Below are 22960 nucleotides of genomic sequence, written 5' to 3' on the forward strand. Positions count from 1 at the left end.
ATTTCCCGTGGTAAAAAAGTACATCAGGTTCTTTCAACATGATGTGTTCCAGGTTTTGGGACAACAAGTGTCTACAGCTTAGAACAAAATAAAAGAATGTTTATTAATTATTTGTGTAATTGACCTCATGACATGATATCAAAAATAAAAACGTAGGGGCAATACCCCTGTGTGCTCACCTGGTAGCGGCTGGATAAGATAAGCAGGGAACCACAAGTAGGCATGGATGACCCACAGAATATGTAATGGAGACTAAAGTAAATACTATGGATTTTTTTTTTAATGCCGTGAACAAACTTTGGTACATCACGGGTGATAAAGGTTGTGGTCATCTTTCATTGAAATTGTGTGTATGGTTTCAGAAAATAAAGCAAATACATATTTTGGGGAGCAAGCCCCCCATAGAACCCCTGAGACCCCAATTATTTTTAATGGTCTGAACAAACTTTAGTACATCCCATGTGATGAAAGTTGTAGTCAAGTTTCATCGGAATTGTGTGTGTAGTTTCTGAGTAGAAAACAAATACCTATTTTGGGGGGCAAACCTTCCATAAACTCCTTAGACCACCTCAGACCCGATTGTTTTAATGCCACGAACAAGCTTTGGTACATACGTGGTGATGAAGGTTGTGGTCAAGTTTCATCGAAATAACTACGTTCCAGGTGAGCTAAAAAAATAGAGCAAAGCCGATGACACGCCATCGCAAATCCCCACCCTTGATGGAAAAAAAGTTGAAAGAAGGCAAAATGTTCCATCTGGAATGACCCCATATCAAATGCTGAGCTAATTTGTTTTTTTTTTCCGTTTTGACCAATGTGTCCCCAAATTCCATCCCCCTGGGGCGTGAACCCAAGGTCAAATCCGAAAAAACGTTACATACTTCATGCGTCCCCCAATATTGAGTGCATTTCGAAGTTTAATTGAAACAATGTTTAAAAATGTGTCCGTAATTTCATTTTTTCGGTATTTGACCTTTAACCCCACCTCAGGAGGCAGGGCCAAAATGATACTGCTCTTGCATCGTCTTCCCATGTGGTGATCATACTCACTATGATTGGTGAATTTCAGAGGAGATAGCGTGATGGACGGACAGACAGACGGACGGACAGACAGAGCCGAGTACAATATCACCCCATTTTTTTCAAAAAGCATGGGGATAATGAAAGACGTTGCAAGTACAGCACTATTAATTCTGTATCAATACAGCCTTTGTACAACATTAGTAAAATACGCTGTGTTTGTGATGGAAAGCCAAAGCAGACCTAATGCTTGACATTAAACAACATCAAAGCAACAATAGATATTTAAATATCTGGAATGGACCGGCAGATAGAGCCGAACAAACTTTAGTACATCCCGTGTGATGAAGGTTGTAGTCAAGTTTCATCGGAATTATGTGTTTTAATTTTAATGTGTTTTAATTGTGTGTTTTTAAAGTTAGAACAACGAACACACCTATACAGGTGTATAAAATCAAGCACACTGTGAGTGCTGTTATTGTGAAGTGGAAACATCTAGGAGCAACAACAGCTCAGCCAGGAAGTGGTAGGCAATACTATTGCCGATTACAGGCAATACTCCTTCAACAAAGAGTTTACCTCTTTCTAAATAGATAGATCGAGAAAGTTTAAATTGGTGAAATTTTTTGAAGCATCATCAGACATTCCCTTAATACCCTTTAGACCCCTGAGTCCCTTTAAGACTCCAAAGATGCTTTAAGACCCCAAAGACTTAATACCCCTAAAAATCCGAAAGACCCTTTAGACCTCAAAGACCCATAATACCCCAAAGTTGCTTTCGATCATTTAAAACCCCGAAGACCCATCAGACCCTTTACCTCTTTCTAACTCAAATACCCTTTAAGACCTTTAAGACCTCGAGGAGCCTTAAGACAGCTCCGAGCCTTGAGACCCTTAATAACCCTAAGACCTCGAAGACTCTGATGATGTACTGCACTCAGCTCCATTGATAGTTGCATGGAAAAAAAGATAATGGACAATAGAAAAAGGTGCAGCACTGGAAAACTGGGATGATTAGAACAACTTTGGATGGGCAATAAATGCTGCCCATAATCAAAACCATATACACTACATGGCCAAAAGTATGCAAACACCCCTTTTAATTAGTGGATTTGGATATTTCAGCCACACCCATTGCTGACAGGTGTATAAAATCAAGCACACAGCCATGCAATCTCCATAGACAAGCATTGGCAGTGGATTGGGCCATACTGAAGAGCTCAGTGACTTTCAACGTGGCACCGTCATCAGATGCCACCTTTCCAACAAGTCAGTTCATCAAATTTCTGCCTTGTTAGAACTGACCTGGTCAACTGTGAGTGCTGTTATTGTGAAGTGGAAACGTCTTGGAGCAACAACAGCTCAGCCACGAAGTGGTAGGCCACACAGGTTCACAGAACGAGACTGCCGAGTGCTGAAGCGCTTCGCACAGAAAAATCATTTGTCGTTGGTTGCAACACTCACCACCGAGTTCCAAACTGCCTCTGGAAGCAAAGTCAGCACAAACACTGTTTGTTGAGAGCTTCATGAAATGGGTTTCCATGGCCGAGCAGCCGCACACAAGCCTAAGATCAACATGCGCAATGTCAAGAGTTGGCTGGAGTGGTATAAAGCTCACCGCCATTGGACTCTGCAGCAGTGGAAATATGTTATCTGGAGTTATGAATCACTTTTCACCATCTGTCAGTCTGGTGGACTAATCTGGGTTTGGCAGATGCTAGGACAACACTACCTGTCTGATTCCACAGTGCCAACTGTAAAGTTTGGTGGAGGAAGAATAATGGTCTGGGGCTGTTTTTCATGGTTCCGACTCGGTCCCTTAGTTTCAGTGAAGGGAAATCTTAATGCAACAGCATACAATGACATTCTAGACGATTCTGTGCTTCCAACTTTGTGGTAACAATTTGTGGAAGGTCCTTTCCTGTTTCAGCATGACAATGCCCCTGTGCCCAAGGCGAGATCCATGCAGAAATGGTCTCCCCAGAAGAGTGGACGCTGTAAAAGCAGCAAAGGGGGGAACCAACTCCATATTCATGCTCATGATTTTGAAATGAGATGGACGAGTAGGTGTCCACATACTTTTGGCTATGTCGCGTTTGTACGTACATTAAGCAAATAAATACATAAAAAAACAGGGCAATCGAGTTGTGTGGAAAGATCAAGGAAAGAGCTGTTTAGAATGAGAAACGAAGCTTTAAGGGAGTCTTAATGGAGTTCATCAGAAAATAAAGGGGTTGGAGCAGAATGATTTGACAAAATGCTTTGAATCGGTAAATTGAGACAAAGTTACAAAGACGCAACAGAAAAATTTATGGTAAAAGTCTATGAATTAAGCAGGGTTATTTCACCTCAAGGGAGTGATTACATCGGATGGCAGGATAGTGTTCGGAGGTAGCTCACTCACCTTTGAGATGTCTAGTCTGGGTTTGATTCTCAACCTGGCGACAAACTATTGCCCTGGTGTTTACAGGCAAGTCATTGTATCAATGAGTATGCCATTGCTTGGATGGATATTAAGCAGGGGCCCATCTATTGGCATTATCTGGTGCATAATAAAGATCCCATAGTGCTTGGCAAGTTTACTATTCCGCAGGTGTGTGGGTGAGTGTGTGTGTGTGTGGTTTTTTTTTCCCTTGATATCTGGAAGAGGGCCATTCACCTGAAACATGCAAACATCCTGATCAACTTGTTTATCATGCAGAAGCTGCTGCCAAGACAGCAACCACATGATGGGTTTGCTCAAGGAGTGAAACCTGGTTTCAAGGAACCTCCAAAAAAGACCAGACAACTTTCCATCTGCAGTCCAGGCAGGAATTTGGATTTTTGACAGGATACCAGTGATAACTGACCTACTGTTCACAAAAAAAAACACCATGGATATTTATCCTCAACCAACTTATGCGAGTATAAGGGACTCAGTTCAACATCCATCTGAGGGACAGCCCACACATTGATGTACCGCGCTGAGGTAACAGGGTAGACAGACTAGCCAGCTCAGAGTGATACCTCTGGGCTATCCTACCAACCACAGGGGTTGTATATTGCAATAATTTTACAATATCGTTGTCAATGGGAAGAGTTTGGCACAAGATGTGAGCTTGTCAAGCTCATTCCCGAAGTGGCAGTTGGAGTAAAAGTTGGAAGTCAATGACTGGGATTCTGATGAATTAATTGTTAAATAAACAGTAAAAATTATCTGAAATAAAATGTATGGATTAACTAGAATGGCACTCACTCGAGCGCATACTTCCGGCAGGCTGAACAGTTTACGTTTTGTATCCCAACGATAGGCCGGGTCTGGAACCGCACCTCAACCCAAATCGAATTGCCTTGTTCTTGTCACCAACGCAACTCATCCACCAAGTTTTGTCATAATTTGTCCATAACTTTTTTAGACATTGTGCTATGTATCGTTTTTAGTACAATCTCTGAATGGTGAAGATATCCTGCTCACAGACAGACAGACAGACAGACAGACAGACAGACAGACAGACAGGGATGAAAGCATAACCTACGTCCACCTTCGATGGTGGAGGTAATGCTTATAACGAAAAATACCAACAATGCCAAACAATCACAATCCTATATATATATTGATGGGCTGGCAGGATGATCTAGATTCTAGAGGTACTCATACTTGCCTCCGACCTGTCTCGCCTCGGGTTCGCATATTACCTCGCAATAAACTACCATCCTGGTGTTTCACCGGCAGGGGGATTCATCAACGTGCGCGCCGTCCCTCGGGTTGATGTCAAACTAGGTATCTTGTCTGCCGGCATTAGTTGGTGTTCATTAAATATCCCGCGGTGTCCTTCCTGAAGAGTAGGTCAGCTATCGTCTGCACCCTGAACATGTTCCAAATTCCTGCCTCAATCTAAAGAGGGAACTGCATCAGTGGCACAGCAGCACCCTCAGCCAATGACGCTACCCTGCAGCCTTGTGATGCATACCAACAAAGAAGAACAAGACATGTAGATGCACAACAAAATGGCATAAAAACCCAATGATGCAAAAAAACATAAAACATAAAGCAAAAAATTCCACCGACAAAAAGAAGTGGATTGCAATGAAAGAAATCCTCTCTTTTTGCCCATATCCACACCAACATTCTGACTGATCCTTTGCGCGTTGAACGTTTTTAAAAAAAAACAACATCTAGTTTGTGAGTGTGCAGCACAACCTCTGCATAGAACCTGTCTGCATAAAACTCCACATTCCAACCATGCTGTTAACATTCTGCATGCAGAACAACACACAGGAAAGCATCCTTAAGGTCTTCCAAAACCCGATTATGGCAAAACGTGAAATGGTCTCATGCTAATGAGACTGAACATGTCCACAACAGACACTCAAATCTCCTTGTATAAGCACATAAAATGCAATTGTCACTTCCCTTCACTTCTAATGGACCCAAGTTCTCTGGAGACAAGAAAATGTCAAAAAAAAAAAGAGCACTTGGCGAATCAGCTTCAGAACTGCCTAAGGCAGTCTCCTTCCAACCAGTTGATCCTAATGGACTCAAACACCTTGGTTCCTCTGAGCTACGTTGCACAAAACATCCTGTTTTCTTCCTCTCGTTCTTTCATCACAGCCTTGATTAAATCCTGCTTTTTATTTCTGTTGCAGCGTGACCAAAAGCTCTTCATTTCACAACCAAAGCAATACTTTCCACTCTGCACTCAACAACAGTCTCAAACTAGAAGAGCACCTGGTAGAGCGCATACCTCCGCCACGTCATGCCTGATCCACGAGAACATATCAGAAATATGCTAAACAGTACTGTATCGTTTTTGGCCCGATCTCTCAATGGTGAAGAATCACTTTAAAAGTTAAATAATTCTCGTATCCAGATCCGGATTCGGATCTTCATCAAAATTAAATCAATTCTTCCTTGTCACACCCTCAACGTGTCCACCATGTTTCATCCGAATCCGTCCGCAACTTTTTGAGATATCCTGCACACAGACAAACGAACAAGAAGAAGACGTCGTGCAGAACAAGATACTTGCCAAATCCACAAGACAAATTTGACCGCAGCAATATTTGGTGGTTGAATTCAATGACAAAATATGCAAATCCTCTTCAAATTTCAATTCAATCGGATGAAAATTGACAATTTTAGAAATTCGGCCAAGGTTGACCTTTTGACCTGTGTTGACCTCAAAACTAATTGGTGGTTCAATTCAGTGACCTCATATGCAAATACTCTTCAAATTTCAAGCCAATGGGATGAAAATTGAGGATTTTAGAAATACCACCTTAAAGCCTGGTGTTGGCTTCATGGTTACGGTGGTGGCTTGGGATCCTCGGGTCCTAATTTCGAGTCCCGTTGGCTACTGAATTAACACCAGGGAGTTGACTCAGCCTGTCATCCTTCCGCTGTCGGTGAAATGAGTACCAGTGTACTGGTCCCGGTGTATGCCCCGGTTAGAATAGGTGTACCATATCCCTGTGTGTCGCAAAGAGGCGACCAGAGTTGGCGTCAGGAAAGAGGCGACCAGGAAGGGCATCCGGCCATAAAACATTGCCTCAAGAAGGGAACCATGATTGCATGGAGCCCGCAAAAAGCTAACCCCTGCTCAGCAGGGAAAAATGGCTGTAAAAGGCTGCTTGTTTTTTTTTTATATAAATACCACCTTAATTGTTGATATTCAGCCTGTGTTGACCTTTTGGTCTATGTTGACCTCCAAAATAATTGGTAGGTTGAATTCAGTGACCTGAAATATAAATCCTCATCAAATTTCAAACCAATCGGATGAACATTGAGGATTTTCGAAATCTCACCGAAGTTGTTGACCTTTGGCCTATGTTAACCTTTTGACCTCAAAAAACAATAGGCTTCTTCCTTTTGACAAAATCTTCCATGTGGTGAAGTTTCATGAAGATTGGTTTCAAATTTTGACCTGTCGGTGATGGACAGACAGACAGACAAACAGACAGAATAAAAAAAATCGACTGACCAATATACTTGAAAAATCTTCGATTTTGCAAATAACAGACAGACAGAAAGGGGTGCAGACATAACCTCTTTCACCTTCGTTGACGGAGGTAAATATCATGCTGTATATCGTTTTTGGTCTTGATCAATGGTGAAGAATCACTTTAAAATATTAAATAATTATCATATCCAGATCTGGAATCGGATCTTCACCAAAATCTATCCAATTCGTCACGGTAAAACCCACAACCTGTCCACCAAGTTTCATCCGAATCCGTCCCCAACGTTTTGAGATATCGTACCATATATTAGTTTAGCCCTATCTCTCAATGGTGAAGGAGGAGGAGGAGATTGGGACCATACTCCGTGCAGAGCGTTGCTTAAGCAGGTGCTGGTGCTATGATAAGATATGGTAATTCATATTAAGATATGGTAATTCATATCTTAAGGTGCTGCTTAAGCAGTCTCCTTGGCTCTTGGGCACAATCCTGGACGGGTCGCCACTCCGACACAGTACACCAGCATGCTGGCACTCATTTTGCCGACCTCGGAAGGATGACAGGTCGAGTTAACCCCACCTGATATGAATTGAACAGCTGAGCGGGATTTGAACTCAGGATCCTGGGATCCCAAGCCCACCACCTTAACCATTAAGCCAACACCAGGCATAATGGTGAAGAATCACTTCCAAAAATTATCAGATCCAGATCCGGATTAGGATCTTCACCAAAATTGAATCTATTCTTCCTTGTCACACACCGAAAGTGACCACCAAGTTTTCGCGAATCCAACCATAACTTTTTGAGATATCGTGCTACATATTGGTATTGCCCTAACCCTCAATGGTGAAGAATCACTTAAAAATTCTCGTCACTAGATCCGGATCATCACCAAAATCTAATAATTTGGTCCCTGTGACACACCCAACCTGCTCACCAAATTTCATCCAGACCCATCCACAACTTTTTTGAGGTATCCTGCACACAAACAGACGGACAGACAAACAAACAAACAAACAAACAAACAAACAGAAAGAGAGGGGTGAAAACATAACCTTCCTTCCTTCACCTTTGGTGGCAGAACAAAAAATGATTGGATTGCAACTTGTTACCTGATTTTATTTCCAAAACCAAACTGTGGTTGACAGATGGTGGAATGAGCTGCAGCCACATGAGGCTTTGCTGCCAAGTGTGCATCAATGATGTAAACAAAAAGGTCTGAAGGACGCGAAGTAGAATCTGTCCGTATGCAGACAGGAGGCTCATTGACAGCGGTTTCACAATCGCAGTGGCAGTAAGATGCTAACATGTCACGTGTCAAACGATGTGGTCACCTGGAACAATAATAAAGCATTGTTCTCAGTAAAAAAAAAAAATGTCCCGTAAGATGAAGTTGCAGCACTTGGCATAATTTGGACACGCCTTCGGACTAGAGTGGATACCACTGCAGGACAGTGATTACGATGGGATTGGTACAGTCATATAGTCTGAAACACTGTAATGTCATCTTCGGTAATACTTCGGTAGTGGTCTGGATAACTCAGTGCTCCACTTCTTACCCACAACAGTGATACATACATTTCCAGTGGCAGAGATCAGGTCACGTGACAATGACATTATATGCTTGTGCGGTTTACCTTTACGTAACTACACCACCGAGAGGCAGAGACAAAGTACACAGCAGGTGCGGAGACCTTTCAACAGCCACTGCACTGCATTAGACCAACCAGTCTTATTCGCCGGAGGGCACTTTAAAAATCCACTTCCCAAGGATTGTTTTTTCTGCACCTTTGTTCGTTACAATTACGTCAATATTCCGAGTACGCAAAGCTTTATTAACATAAATGTACTATTTCCTAAGGACTAGAGAATCAGTCGGTGTTTGCTGCAAAACCCTCTTGCTGTCAAGAAAGGTTTTAGGTCCATGAAGGTGTGTGTTCATGGATACACATAGGGTGTACAGTACGTGGTTAAGTATGATGTGCTTTTCTTCAAAGAGGGGAACGTGCGGCAAACATTGTACAGGGTGGCCTGAAAGTCGCTTTTACACCTTCCCAGTAAAACATTCGTTCTTAAACTCTTTTAATGTATCGGTTTTATTGTGTAGTAGTTACAATAATTAATCGGTCGTTCTCAGTTACAGGATGACTTGGAGAATTCATACCAGAGCGAAGTCGATGATGGAACACCGTTGCAAATCCCCACGCTTCCCACCAAAAGCAAATTTGAAAGATGGCAAAAAGTTCCACCCGGAAAGACCCAACATCAAAGTAAATAATCGGTAATTCAGAGTTTAAAAAATTTCTCGTTTTGACCCCGGCGACCACAAGTCCCGACCCCCTGTGGCATGAATCGGAGGTCAAAATCCAAAAGAATTGTTACATATTTCATGTGTCCTCCAATGTTGAATGCATGTACAAAGTTTCATTAAAAAAAAATGTTTACAAACGTGTCCATAATTGCAAATTTTGGTATTTCACTCCATGCAGGGGTTGGGGCCTAAAAATGGCACCACTCTTGCACCTTCGTGCTATGTGCTGATCAAATACATCAGGTTTGGTGAATTTCTGCACAACCGTTTCGGAGGAGATAGCGTGACAGATAGACAGACAGACAGATGGAGCTGATGACAATATCCCCCCTTTTTTTTTTTTTTCAAAAAGTGTGCGGATAAAAATAATTAATCGAAAAAAAATTGTAAAAAAAAAACGGTTGTTGTTAATGGGAAAAATTTAAAATTTAGTCACAGCCTTTTTAGATACTGAATTCTGAATAATGCACAACAACACATTAATTATGAATAAATTGGAATATTGAGTACAGTGAACGTTTTCTGAATCTAATCGGAATGAGAAACAGGATTGTTGACAGACGGACGCACGTTGTTGATGCACGGACGCACGTATACGACAACTGTTCACAGACAGACGCACGCACTCACGCGAGCACACCAAAACAGAGCTCTTTTTATGTTACAGAAGAAGATAAAAGATATTGAAAACATCAAATCAACATTGTATATCCTCACGACGATGTTAACAGATAAATATACTAGCAATGATTAGGTTGACAAAGGATACGGTGGGATGTTTAACGTCCAGCAATCAATGCTGTCAGGTGGGACGCCTGGTTTAACGTGAGGGACGGTCCACACATTGATGCGTCACCCTGCCTGCGAAACACCGGATAACGCCTTGTTCATCAATGAGTAAAATTTCTTAACCAGCTTAGCTACCACCCTTCAAAACGAGCCAGGTGCAACTGACTTACAATATATATATATATATATATATATATATATATATATATATATATATATATATATATATATATATATATATATATATATATATCTAAAGACATGGAAATTAATGATTCAAAAGTTAATAACCGGTAACCAAGAACCCCAAAGTAAGTAGTAACTTCGTTGCCGAATGTTTTTCGGACTCTGCCTTCTGCCCTGCTTCAACCAAGATCATCTTCAACAAACCAAACCTTCACTCTTAAAATCAAAGAAACATCCTCAACGTTGCACAAAAAAACGACTTCTACATATATTGCGAGCACAAAATACAAATGGTACTAAAGTCGGTGTCGTTGTTTCATAACACAGCAGAGCTGCGGATGTGGGTTGCATCATTTTCTGGAAGCACAGCTATGCCACAGCTGTGCCACTGATGCAGTGACCCTGCTACCAGTAAGCTGCGACTCATTTTACCGACCTCAGGAGGATGACAGGCTGAGTTAACTCACCTAGTGGTATTTACAACAGCATGACAGAGGAAGGGGCTTGAACTCACGACCCGAAGATCTTAAGGCAGCGAATCCAACCACCTTAACCGTTAAGCCAACACCAGGCAATGTTTCTATCACTTTCCATATTAACAGATTGGAAGTTGAATGTATTTGCTTGTGACACCGCTTGAACAGGGGCACGGTGTGGGGTGAAATAATGGCAGTTGTGGTCGCAAAGATAAGAAACGAAACGCGATTGGAGAGAAAATAAGGTATTTTGTGGTGGCCGCGCAGGGAACGTGAAAGAGAAATGAAAGTTTTGAGTGAGTTCATACCAAGTATCTCGAATTCAGGAGCCTGGTGTTGGCTTCGCGGTTAAGGGTGACGGCTTGGGATCCTCGATCCTCGGGTCCTGAGTTCAAGCCCCGTCGGCCGCTGAATAAATACACCAGGAGGTTGTACCAAATTGAGTACCAAGTACCAGCTTGCTGGGATAATTGACCCATTCGAGTATCCTGCGTCGGAGTGGCGACCCGTCCAGGATTGTGCCTAACAGCCCAGGAAACTGCTTCAGCAGCACGGACACTCTCTGTACAGAGTATGGTTCCAATTATTATTTGTTATCTCGAATTCAGGTACATGTATGTGCTTTGTCAAACTGGAACCGAGAGATGCAGCTTTGTTGCGGCACATGAATGGTAATTTCCCAAAAGAGGAAATGAGTGTGTGTGTATATGTATATATATATATATATATACACTCCCCAATTATGAGTGGCATAAAATTTCGTCGATGAATAATATTACAGCCACACATGAGTGTGCACGGTGTGACTTTGTGAAAGCTTGGATTCTGAATGAAGCAATCCACCCATCGGTAAGACATGCTGAGAATGAAAAAGAAATTCCACTGAAGATTGTTAGAAAAAAACAAGTTTGAATTGAGAGAAAAATCATTTTCTGGTCCCAACTGTACACCAGTTAAAGAGTGAGCCGCTATGGGGGCGTGGCGGGGGCGTGGCAGGGGCGTGGTGGGGGCGTGGCATGGGCTTGGCTGCGAGGAACTCCGGGTTGAGCACAGCACTCAACTCCGACAGCCAGAGAGAGAACAACGAAGTGCAGGTTGTGAGTAAGTGTTCGAGATTGAGCGAAAGAGGCGCCGCAACAAAATCTCTGAACGGGAAGTCCCGGCACTCATGCAGCACGGAGGAGGTCCAGGTCCGTGCCCGGGTCCCGGTCCACTGCGGCCGGCCGTTTACGCACCGACCCCTGTACCCGCCACGCAACCGACGCCTTTCTTCATCGACGATATCCTTGGTCATGGGCACGACGAGGACACAAGGCGTCCCCGAAACGGAGCGTCTACTCTTACTCTTCCCTCTCCCAATTCGTCCTTCACAAGCGTAACGCCGAGTTGCCGTCCCCACGGACCCGACCACACAACCCTGCATGCCACGCGTTGCTTCACCGCTTCGACCCAGTACACCGCGATCCCCACCGGATACCCAGCTCCGATCTTCTACCCACATAGCGCCATGGACTTCTCTCACCCACTGCTCAGGCACGACTCGATGGGTACGATCTGCATGAGCACAAAAACACGTTGCATTTACCTTTCCCTTACCGCGGGATATTTCTGACTTTCGATGGGAGTTTTAGCACACAGCGGACATGACCGTAAGTAAGCTAATTGCTGTGGTTCTTAAGTCAATGGTTCTATCTCCTTGCTGCGTGTTAACCACTGGATTATATCGAATCCTCATGCGTGGAAAAATAAATGGTCATGCCAAAGCGTTAATACAGAAACTCACCTCCAACTTTACCGAAATACTCTTTCAACAAAACATAAAAAGGTGGAACTGATATTAACTCATGCATTCGACCATGGTTCGCAGGTCTAAAACACAACCCAAGCCCACAAACCCGCACTGTATGGAAAAAAAACCGCGGGACGCACCGCAGACAAATATTGGCTTGAAAGTCCGCACATCGCCACCTCGATAATGTGGTTAATAAAGCATCACAATCCAGATAAATGATTCACCGACGGACGCTTGTACAAAACGCTCTTTGCATCTAACAATTTACTTCTTTTGCAAAGTGCTCGGAAAACGATATCGAATCGATTGGACTTTCTGATGTTGGACAAACCGCCGAAACTTTTAACGCGAAAATGATCTCGCCTACCCACGCCGAGTGTCCGAGGACATTGCATGCGATTTGTGAATAGTCTGCATATTTTAATCTTATTGCGTCACTAGTCAGGATATTCAAAGATTATTACACCAATCGTTTGGCTCGTTTTGATTTGAGACACTAGTTAAAATGGAAACCTTACGTGGCGAGACAAAAATTTCTACAAACAAGGACGCATTTAGCAAGACGTACCAATGACTCAAAATTATTTCCAAAAAATAAATGTATAGAATTTTACCGTGTTTTGCACTATTACAGGTATCTAGTGTATATATATATATATATATATATATATATATATATATATATATATATATATATATATATATATATATATATATCCATCAGGACCATACTCTGTGCAGAGAATTGGTGCTGTGAGAGCAGATTCCTTGGCAATTGGAAACAATCCTGGACAGGCCACCAGTCCAACACAGTATACCAGCATGCGAGCACTCATTTTGCTGACCTCAGGATGACAGGCAGTCAATCCCACCTGGTATTAATTCAACAGGATGGGGTTTGAACTCAGGGTTAGAGGATCCCAAGCCCACCACCCACCACATATATATATATATATATATATATATATATATATATATATATATATATATATATATATATATATATATATATATATATCTATATATATATACATATATATATACATATACATATATACATATACATATATACATATATATATATATATATATATATATATATATATATATATATATATACATACACATACATATATACATATATCTTCTTCTTCTTTCGGCTGCTCCCGTTAGGGGTCGCCACAGCGGATCATCTGTATGATCCACATAGTGATTTGGCACATGTTTTACGCCAGATGCCCTTCCTGACGCAACCCTGGTCGCCTCTTACGACACAGGTATATGGTGCACCTATTTTAACCGGGGTATGCACCAGCCCAGTATACTGGTACTCATTTCGCCGACCTTGGAAGGATGACAGGCTGAGTCAACCCCCTGGTGTATTAATTCAGTGGCCCAACAGGGCTTGAACTCAGGACCTTTTGGATCCCAAGCCGCTGCCCTAACCACTGCGCCAACACCAGGCTTACACACACACACACACACACACACACACACACACACACACACACACACACACACACACACACACACACACACACATATATATATATATATATATATATATATATATATATATATATATATATATATATATATATATATATATATATTGTTTGTTTGTTTGTTTGTTTGTTTTAGTTACAGTGTGTGTTTTGAGAAAGAAAAACGTTGAATCTGAATGTGTGTCGTCGTGTCCAAACGTTGGGAAAGTGGCGTGTCGTGACGTTGTTTTCATCACGACATCCTTTCCTCATGCCCACAATAGCAAACGGAGGTCTCAAGGTTGGAGTTTCCCCCAGCAACGAAGCGTGCCTGGGGTTGCGAGGAGGATTTGAGAGAAAAATAAGAAATGGTGAGAATAAGAACAAGGATGATATTGAGACCAAGAGTAAAAGTTATAGCTTTTTTGTGGTGAACGTTCACCACGGGCCTATAGGAAGACCAAACACCCATACGGATGGTCCACAGATCACCCCCATCTCAGCTGCCCCTGTTGCAGTGTCGTCCGTTGGAACGACTTGCTTGTGAGGACCTCGGGCGCACAAATTGAGGAAGTCCCGGCCTTTCGATAGGAGTAAATCTGCTCCTTATGCAGCTCGATGCTTTCCGGCCACCGTGGGGCCGAGGCGTGCGCAAAGCTGATTAGGCTAGCGCCTTCCGCAATGCCTCGAATAGCGGAAACACTCGGGCTCCGGATAGGCCGCCGGTTCCCTCAGCCGCAGGGAGCGCGCGCTCACGGTGCATTGTGTGCGCTTCCCGTTCCAAGCAAGCCGCGCGTGATTCATGTTTGGCTGCTTGGCCGCTCCTTCGAGTTTTGTCTCCACAAGCACTGATAACGTCTTCCGTCCGCTGCCCTTCCATTGTGGTCCAGGCTTAATGATTGCTATTAAACAGCCATTGGCTTGTTTTTGCAGTCATTCTGTACTTGTGTAACGCCCCCACCCAACCGCTTGCCTTCATTTTATTTTCCCGCGTGTTTCCTTGCGTTCATCAACTATCATGTGCATTTTGTGGCCTTCGATCTCAGCAAGTGTTGAGTACAAACACACGTGGAAGGCTTTTTTTTCAGAAAGGCAGAGTGAAAGAAAATCACAAATTCTAAAAACAATGAAGAACAAGGAAAAGATAAAAGCAACAGGAAACACCTGCGAGGAAGTCTGAGAGCATGTTGCGGTTCAGCTCGAACCGACGTGCGATCCGCAAAGTGATTTGCTGGATGGACTTGAAGCATTCAAAACTACCTCCGATGCTGAGTGGCGAAACGCTGACAATGCTCGAGTAGTCGACTATAATCGATGCATGTGTGCCTACTGTCGTTGAATTTGGCCGCATTGAAGGAATAATTATTGACGAGTGGTGTATATTATATGCACTATTGTTCTTGTGAATGATAACATCGACAGGACAATGGAGAAAAATCACATGATTTAGTTTGCATCAAAATATTTCAGGATTTGGAAGAGAAAGGCTCGGTTGTGGATCCCAAAAATTGGCAAAAAAAATTGTGCGATTTACGCTTCTCCTGTATATTATCCGACGTCAAATAACTCAGATTTTCAGAATTGCATTTTCAAGCTCGAGAGTTATATAAATGTATATTTTGACGTTTCTTTTCTCATTCGCAAACATCAACAACGACAACAACGGCAATAAAACGGTTCTGCAATTTTATCAAAAGTAAATAATGCCAAGATTGTTCCGCAAAATTTGTTTAACCCCTAAGAGTGTGTTTTTACCCCGCACACACGAAGCGAAAAGCGCAGTAAAGCAATTGGCTCACTTTGTTTCTCTGGCTGTCTGCAAGGGGCTGTGCTCAGTTTCCAAGCAGTTAGCTAGCTAGCCCTTGCCAAGCCAGCCATTCCTTATTAACGGTTTCAAATGGAGTGCTTGTTTGACTGCTTGTAAGCTACTTGGCGTGCGTTCTACAAGAAACTTGGTAACTGAACGCACCCCACAGACGTCGGTCGGTCTATGTTCGAGGAATTACTTCATTTCAATTGAATGTTATATTATGAATATGAATCAGAACATGAATATGAACACGAACTTCCTGTTTAGAAGTACTTTGACTGAATTTGGCGAAATGTACAGAATCTCGTCCGAATCACACACAAAGGAGTGACATAAAAAATTTTTTTAACTCTGCCTGTCTGACAATCAAAATTTAAAATCATTCCAAACATGAAACGTACTGTTTTTAGGGATGTTGTAAAGGACACAAACAACAGGCACAAATAACTAATGTGACTGTTAAATAAGGTGGTGTAAAAGACAGTGCATCAACGGTGCTAAATTTCTGAAAAAAAAATTATTTTCTCTTTCTGACAGCTTTTAAAATATTTATTTTATTTAAAATTGAATTATATACTTGAACACTGTTCGAACACAACTTGCCTTCTTGGCACGACCGAAAACTGCCGGTTTAGCAGTCCCGTACTTGGACAAAATGTGATGCCATCTCGAACAATCAAATTTAATGCTTGAACTCGAGATCATTGAGGAATAGCGAGATCCAGACAAAATTGCGGTTCGTAGGAAATACTGTATAGATCGTGCTCGAAAACACAAAAAAGGGTTTAAAAGACCCTTCCCATGTCCTTCTTCCCAAGACCGCACAGGGGAAGGTGTTCGATGAACTCTCTCGTTTCGATTTTGAATTCACAAACCCATTTCATCAATGCTTTGTCTGAAATACAGATGCAGTGCCACACCGTAATGAGGAAACTTACGTAAATACACCAACTTTCATTTACGTACACGACGGTGAAGTGATGTTCGGAAAGGTGCGTGAGGAGTGAAAAGTAGATTTAATAAATAAAAGTAGTCATGTTGTTTCTGTGAGTTTTGATCAGGAAGTACATATCCCATTCTACGTTGCAGAAATATAAAATTCAAAGTGTGATTTTTTTGTTTGTTACAAAGTGTTTGTTATTTTTTAAAGCGGTATTGGAAAAAAAAAATTCAAAACGTGTTACAAAATGCAAATGAATAATGACGTCACATCTGGGAGCACACTTATGGTCTGACATAAAATTAATCTCACAGACAGACATGAATATGTAAGATCAGTACGCAGAAATTAGATAGACTGCACACCAATGCACAGTACAGTTTCATGCATTGTTTCTGTTAATTATCGAAATGGATAGGATGTTCAATACAATAACAACATGCGCAATCACACCAATTTGATTATATAGTTTTTGCTCTTTTGAAGACCTGATGAAGAAGAAAACGAAATGCTCTTTTGAAGAGCTAACGTTTGACGTTGGAAAATGATATTTGTATACAGTGTCCATGACGCATTACTTTAGAATGCCGCCCCTGCTTTATCGAATTTATTTTCAGTCATTTATGTTTCAGATATTTCAAACTGGATACACATGCTCATTACTGAACCAAAAAACATAGAACAATCCCATTGCAGATATATATATATATATATATATATATATATATATATATATATATATATATATATATATATATATATATATATATATATATATATATGTGAAAGGGAAATAACTTTTGCAAAATTTATCGACATATCTCAAATTTTCGAAACAATCTGACATCCCGCATTGCTCACCAAATTCTCTACCTATGACATCCAAGGCCAACTCCATTATTAGGCTACTGACTTCCTCTACTCTCATGACCAACGTGTAGCTCTCAATGGAATCCTTTCATCTCCTCTCCCTGTCAATGCTGGATTGTCCCAAGGCAGTGTCCTGGGACCAGTCCTATTCCTAATCTTCATCAACCATCACTCTGGAAAACCCTCGTTTATCTATTTGCTGATAACTCCATCTCCTGTCTTAACTTTTCTCATCTCTCAGAAAGCAGGCTGCAGCTTCTTCCTTCTCTTCAGACCTTGACATTATCACAAACTGGTCAAACACTTCAAATATGTCATTCAATCCTAACATCTCTCTCTCTCTCTCTCTCTCTCTCTCTCTCTCTCTCTCTCTCTCTCTCTCTCTCTCTCTCTCTCTCTCTCTCTCTCTCTCTCTCTCTCTCTCTCTCTCTCTCTCGCTCTCGCTCTCGCTCTCTTTATTTCTTTCCAAAATAACCTTCTAGCAACCCCACTCCCCGACAATCTACTTTCTTAACAATCTTCTTGAAAAAGTTGTCACTCAAACTCTTGGGTCTCAATATCAGCCATGATCCTTCTTGGGAAAAACAAACTTCAAAATTGGCCATTAAAGCCTGTCGGCGACCTTCCTCCATTGTGCAAATTCCATCCTTGGCACACCTGAACTCCCATCTACCGATGAGGCCATCATCCACAGCTTGATGGAACATTCCTCTCCCCTCTGGTTGGCATCCATGTCTGACACCTTGCTCAGCCTGATGCCATGGAAACCAAGACCTTCAAGATCATTGGAATCTTCCGCAGTGAAGTGGAATCTATGGACGAATCACTTCGCCATCACCGACAGGTCGATGGTCTCTCTATCCTCTACCGGTGTTGTTTCTGGTCCTCCTTTCTGGTCTTGCTCCTTCTGCTCCTTCCTCATTTGTTCCTCTTTTTCCCCACCTGTGGAATGAACTTCCACATCCTCTACAATCTCATTCTTCCCTTCAGGTCTTCAAGACAGCTGTTCACCACCATCTCAGATCATCATCAATCAAAAACCATGATCTTTTCTACACACACTAATCCTCCCCAAGTCCACCTCTTTCCAAGTTTCTAGTTTTTGCATCCTGAGAGTTTGCTTCTGTATCCATGCTGTCCACCCCGTGCATCCTCTCCTACCCCTCATTGCTCCTCACATCCATTATTTCTCCAAGTCTCCCTCTATTTTGACCCTCAACCCTGCTGTTGGTGTAGTTTCCACCTCTCGGTTTACTGTTCATTTTGCTCCATTACGTCCTGATCCATTCTATGTTCTAGCTCTTCTATGAGCCTCGACTTTTCATCCAAAAAGAGTATACACAAGAAGTGAAAGTGGCATTTTTTTCCGCCCAGACATTGGTGCGGAAGGCATTGGTAAACCACGTAGTGAAATTCTTGCCGTGGCCTGCTTTGGTAACAATTAACCTGCTTTCATGCGACCTTGGGGAGGGGGGGGTTGGTGGAGAGAGAAAAATAGAGAGAAGGAAGATGAGAGAAAGATTATAGAAACAATTTCACATAAAAAAAAACAGAATTAATCTGATTGAGGAAAGTCAAAAACTCAAAGTCAATATATCAAGACACTTGTCGGTTATAACATTTGTTACTTATGAAAAAGAGTCTGGATGAGGAATAAGAGAAAACACCTAAATTCTACAGACATTTTCAATTCTCGTGGCTCTCTCCGTCGACAATATCTCTTTATCTCCTTGATTGTAGACCCAGTTGACATCCTGGAGGCTGTGCTGTTATGGCTGTGAATGTTTTTCCAACACTCCTTGTTTTTCTACAATCATGGCACAGCAGCCAGTGCCTTTTGTGAGTCATCTGCTGTCAAATTTCCTATCCTGCTCTCTTTATATACCAATTACAGCAGGATGTTGCATCAGACACAGCACACTAACGTTTGGGCTGTCTTGTCTAGCTACGATTTTAAGTCCAACTTTCGACTGTCAGATTGGTGCGTGGTGGGCAGGTCATGAAATCACAAAGTGTGCTGTTCCTCAGATGAAAGCTAAGCTACATGACCCATGTGCTAACATTATCTGATTGTCATTATCCCATATCTCATCATGTTATTCTTAAACTAAGAGTAGGTGAGTATCTGTTGCTGTGTTTGAGCCTGGAGAGTACCTGCTGAAATCTATCTGTCCGGGTTCTTCCCGACATCTTTGTTCTTTGTTCCTTTCACACTTATTTCTACTTTTTTACAAATCTCTTTATTTATTCCAATTCTTGTTTTTTCGTTTATTTTATCTCTTTTGCTCTTTAGTTCACTTTCTTTATCTATTTCAATAGGGAGAAGTGAATTCTTGCAGAAAGTTTTCTGTGAGGCTCACTTGGCTGCACCTGGATGTGTTTGAGGGTTGTGGAGCAGTGGCTAAAACCCGAATCCAATCCAGGTTCCTCCTGATGACTCCATTTTTGGTCTTTGATTATTCGGGTTCCTTCTGATGACTCCAATGCAATGTTTGGTCTTCCGATTGGTTATCACCGATCCCCTGGCAAAATTCCAAGTTCATGTTCAAATGAGCGCCAGTCGAATGTTAGACCTGGCTCCCTAGTTTGTGAAAATACTTGAACCAAATTTACCCACTGGCCATTCCCAGTAGGAGGAGGAGGAGGAGGAGTAGTAGTAGTAGTAGTAGTAGTAGTAGTAGTAGTAGTAGTAGTAGTAGTAGTAGTAGTAGTAGTAGTGGTAGTAGTAGTAGTAGTAGTAGTGATAGTGGTAGTCGTGGTGTTCGCAACCCATACCAAATCTAAGGTGATTATACATTATTGATACCTTCTCTGTAAAATCAATCATTGTTGTCAGGAGCACCAATCATTTGGAAGGTGGCAGAGCATCACCACAAACTGCACAAAGGTTGTCTGTACCTGGTTCACTCAATTAAAGTGCCTGTTTCCTTACATTTAAAGCAAAATTTTGGAACTGCTAATTGCAGCTGGTGCTAACTTCATTGCTTTTTCATCAACTTTTTCCATCAATATGCATCACAGACCTTCATTTTGCCTTTACTCACTTATTACTGGACATGATGCTTCTTTATAACACTGGAATATACCAAAAAGTCGAGCTTAGATATATCACGTGCCTTTCATATTATGTTATGATACAGAATTCTTGCTTATCTCTACACATTAAACAAATAACACGTTCCTTGTTCCTCTTGCAATTCCAAGATTTCTGTTTACCACCACTCAATTCATTGTTACTTGTTTTTGTCTCACGAGTTAAATCCTCCATCTGTATCCATCCGATCCCATCCTTTTAATATGTTGTGGACCCAGTTGGTTCAAATGCTCTGTCTCTCATTCAACCTTTATATGAGCCTCAAGACAATATCTATATTATAATAAATATTATAAAAAGAGCCGAGTCTGTTTGTTTGGTGTGCTATAACTTGAGAACGGATTAACAGATTTCAATGAAAGCATTGTCAGTGGATTCAGGGAACTCCCCGAAAGGTCTGTGATGCAAAAAAATAAAAAAATAAAAAATAAACCAATGTCACCCGTGGGGTGACCCGTATCTTGCCAAAAGGTGACCACGTGTGACTTATTTAAGGTCACACTGAGGTGAACAGAGCTGCTATCCACCAGGAGCGACTCCTTGAGGAATATCTGCCAACGAGAGATTCCGATGAGAATCGTTCTACAGAGTAACCATGAAAAATATGCGTTTACCTCATAACGTCACCAAATGACGTCATAATGTCTCAAGCTTGACATATCCAGAAAGCACTCATCGAGGTGTTCAATTTGAGGTATTACACGATATGGTTCCTAAAACTTGAAAATTTGACCTTGGGGTCAAATATGTTTGACCTGAGGCGTCAACCATGAAGGTCAAGGCCAATCACCACCAATAATTAATCAGCTGAGCGCCAGAACATGAACTATATTCCCATGAAGTTTGAAGAAGATCCGATCAAAATTACTCAAAAAATAAGAGTTTCGTCGACTCCCCTGATTTGCGACAAAGTGACCTTGACCTTTGACCTTGACCTTCAAAATTTTATGCGCTGAAAGGGAGCTCTATAGGCCTCTGATATGCGAAGTTACAAAAATTTCCAATGATAACTGTGCTCTGCAGAATTTGTTATACGTGATTACAGACAAAAAAAAACAAACAAAAAAAAAAACATACAAGCTGACTAACAGATCTTGCAAAAACTTCGTTTTGGCAAGATAATAAAAGGAAGCAAGGTTTGTGTCTGAGCACACGTGGCAAAACTGCAAACGCCAACTTGCGACTTTCGAAGTCTCTCTTTTGCTCGTCGAGCACTAAAAGACGGATGTCTGTTTGTCTGTCGCCATTTTTCTCAGAGATGGCCAAACAGATCTTTCTTAAACTTTCAGAGGTTCATCAGTGAGTGCCAGGAAGTGTTTTCGGCAAAAAAATTACAATTATTTTGGAGATATATACAGTTTATACAGATATATGTACAGATATATATATATATATATATATATATATATATATATATATATATATATATATATATATATATATATATATATATATATATGTACAGATATACAGATATATGTACAGATATATATATATATATATATATATATATATATATATATATATATATATATATATATATATATATATATATATATATATATATATATATATATATATATATATATATATATATATATATATATATATATATATATATATATATATATATATATATATATATATATATATATATATATATATATATATATATATATATATATATATATATATATATATATATATATATATATATATATATATATATATATATATATATATATGTACAGATATATGTACATGTATATATATATATATATATATATATATATATATATATATATATATATATATATATATATATATATATATATATATATATATATATATATATATACATATCTGTATATATACATATCTGTATATATGTATATATATATATATATATATATATATATATATATATATATATATATATATATATATATATATATATATATATATATATGCTCCACCATTCAAAAGTTTTAGACACCCCAATTTTTTTAGTTTTTACTGAAATTTAAGCACTTCAAGTCCAGTGAATAACCTGAAATGGTACAAAGCGAAGCGATAAACTGCCAGAGGTTAAGAAGAAAGTTTAGGTTACCAAAAACTGAAAAATAATGTAAATTTCATCGTTGTTAAAAAAGCCCCTTTTCAGGAAACAAGTAATGGGTTAGCAACTGCAGCTGTTCTGCAGCAATGGAAGTAAATTAAGCCTTGAAAGTTGATGCAAACAATTCCTACA

General features: G+C 40.6%; 1 protein-coding gene across 3 annotated transcripts in view; it reads left to right on the forward strand.

Moving 5' to 3' along the window:
* Positions 1 to 11762: 11762 nt before the first annotated feature.
* The window catches only part of HHEX (hematopoietically expressed homeobox), a 79688-nt gene continuing 68490 nt past the window's right edge, over positions 11763 to 22960 (forward strand). For 2 of the 3 annotated variants that reach the window (XM_085897265.1, XM_085897276.1), the window contains exon 1: positions 11763 to 12266. In XM_085897265.1, coding sequence (XP_085753391.1) covers positions 11888 to 12266 — 379 coding nt within the window. In that variant the 5' untranslated portion in view covers positions 11763 to 11887. The remainder of the gene's footprint in view (positions 12267 to 22960) is intronic. The other variant, XM_085897254.1, reaches the window with a different exon arrangement.

The sequence above is a fragment of the Eptatretus burgeri genome, chromosome 1 (genome assembly GCF_056783735.1).
Source record: "Eptatretus burgeri isolate ZD-2024b chromosome 1, Ebu_testis_v1, whole genome shotgun sequence".
NCBI classification, from domain to species: domain Eukaryota; kingdom Metazoa; phylum Chordata; class Myxini; order Myxiniformes; family Myxinidae; genus Eptatretus; species Eptatretus burgeri.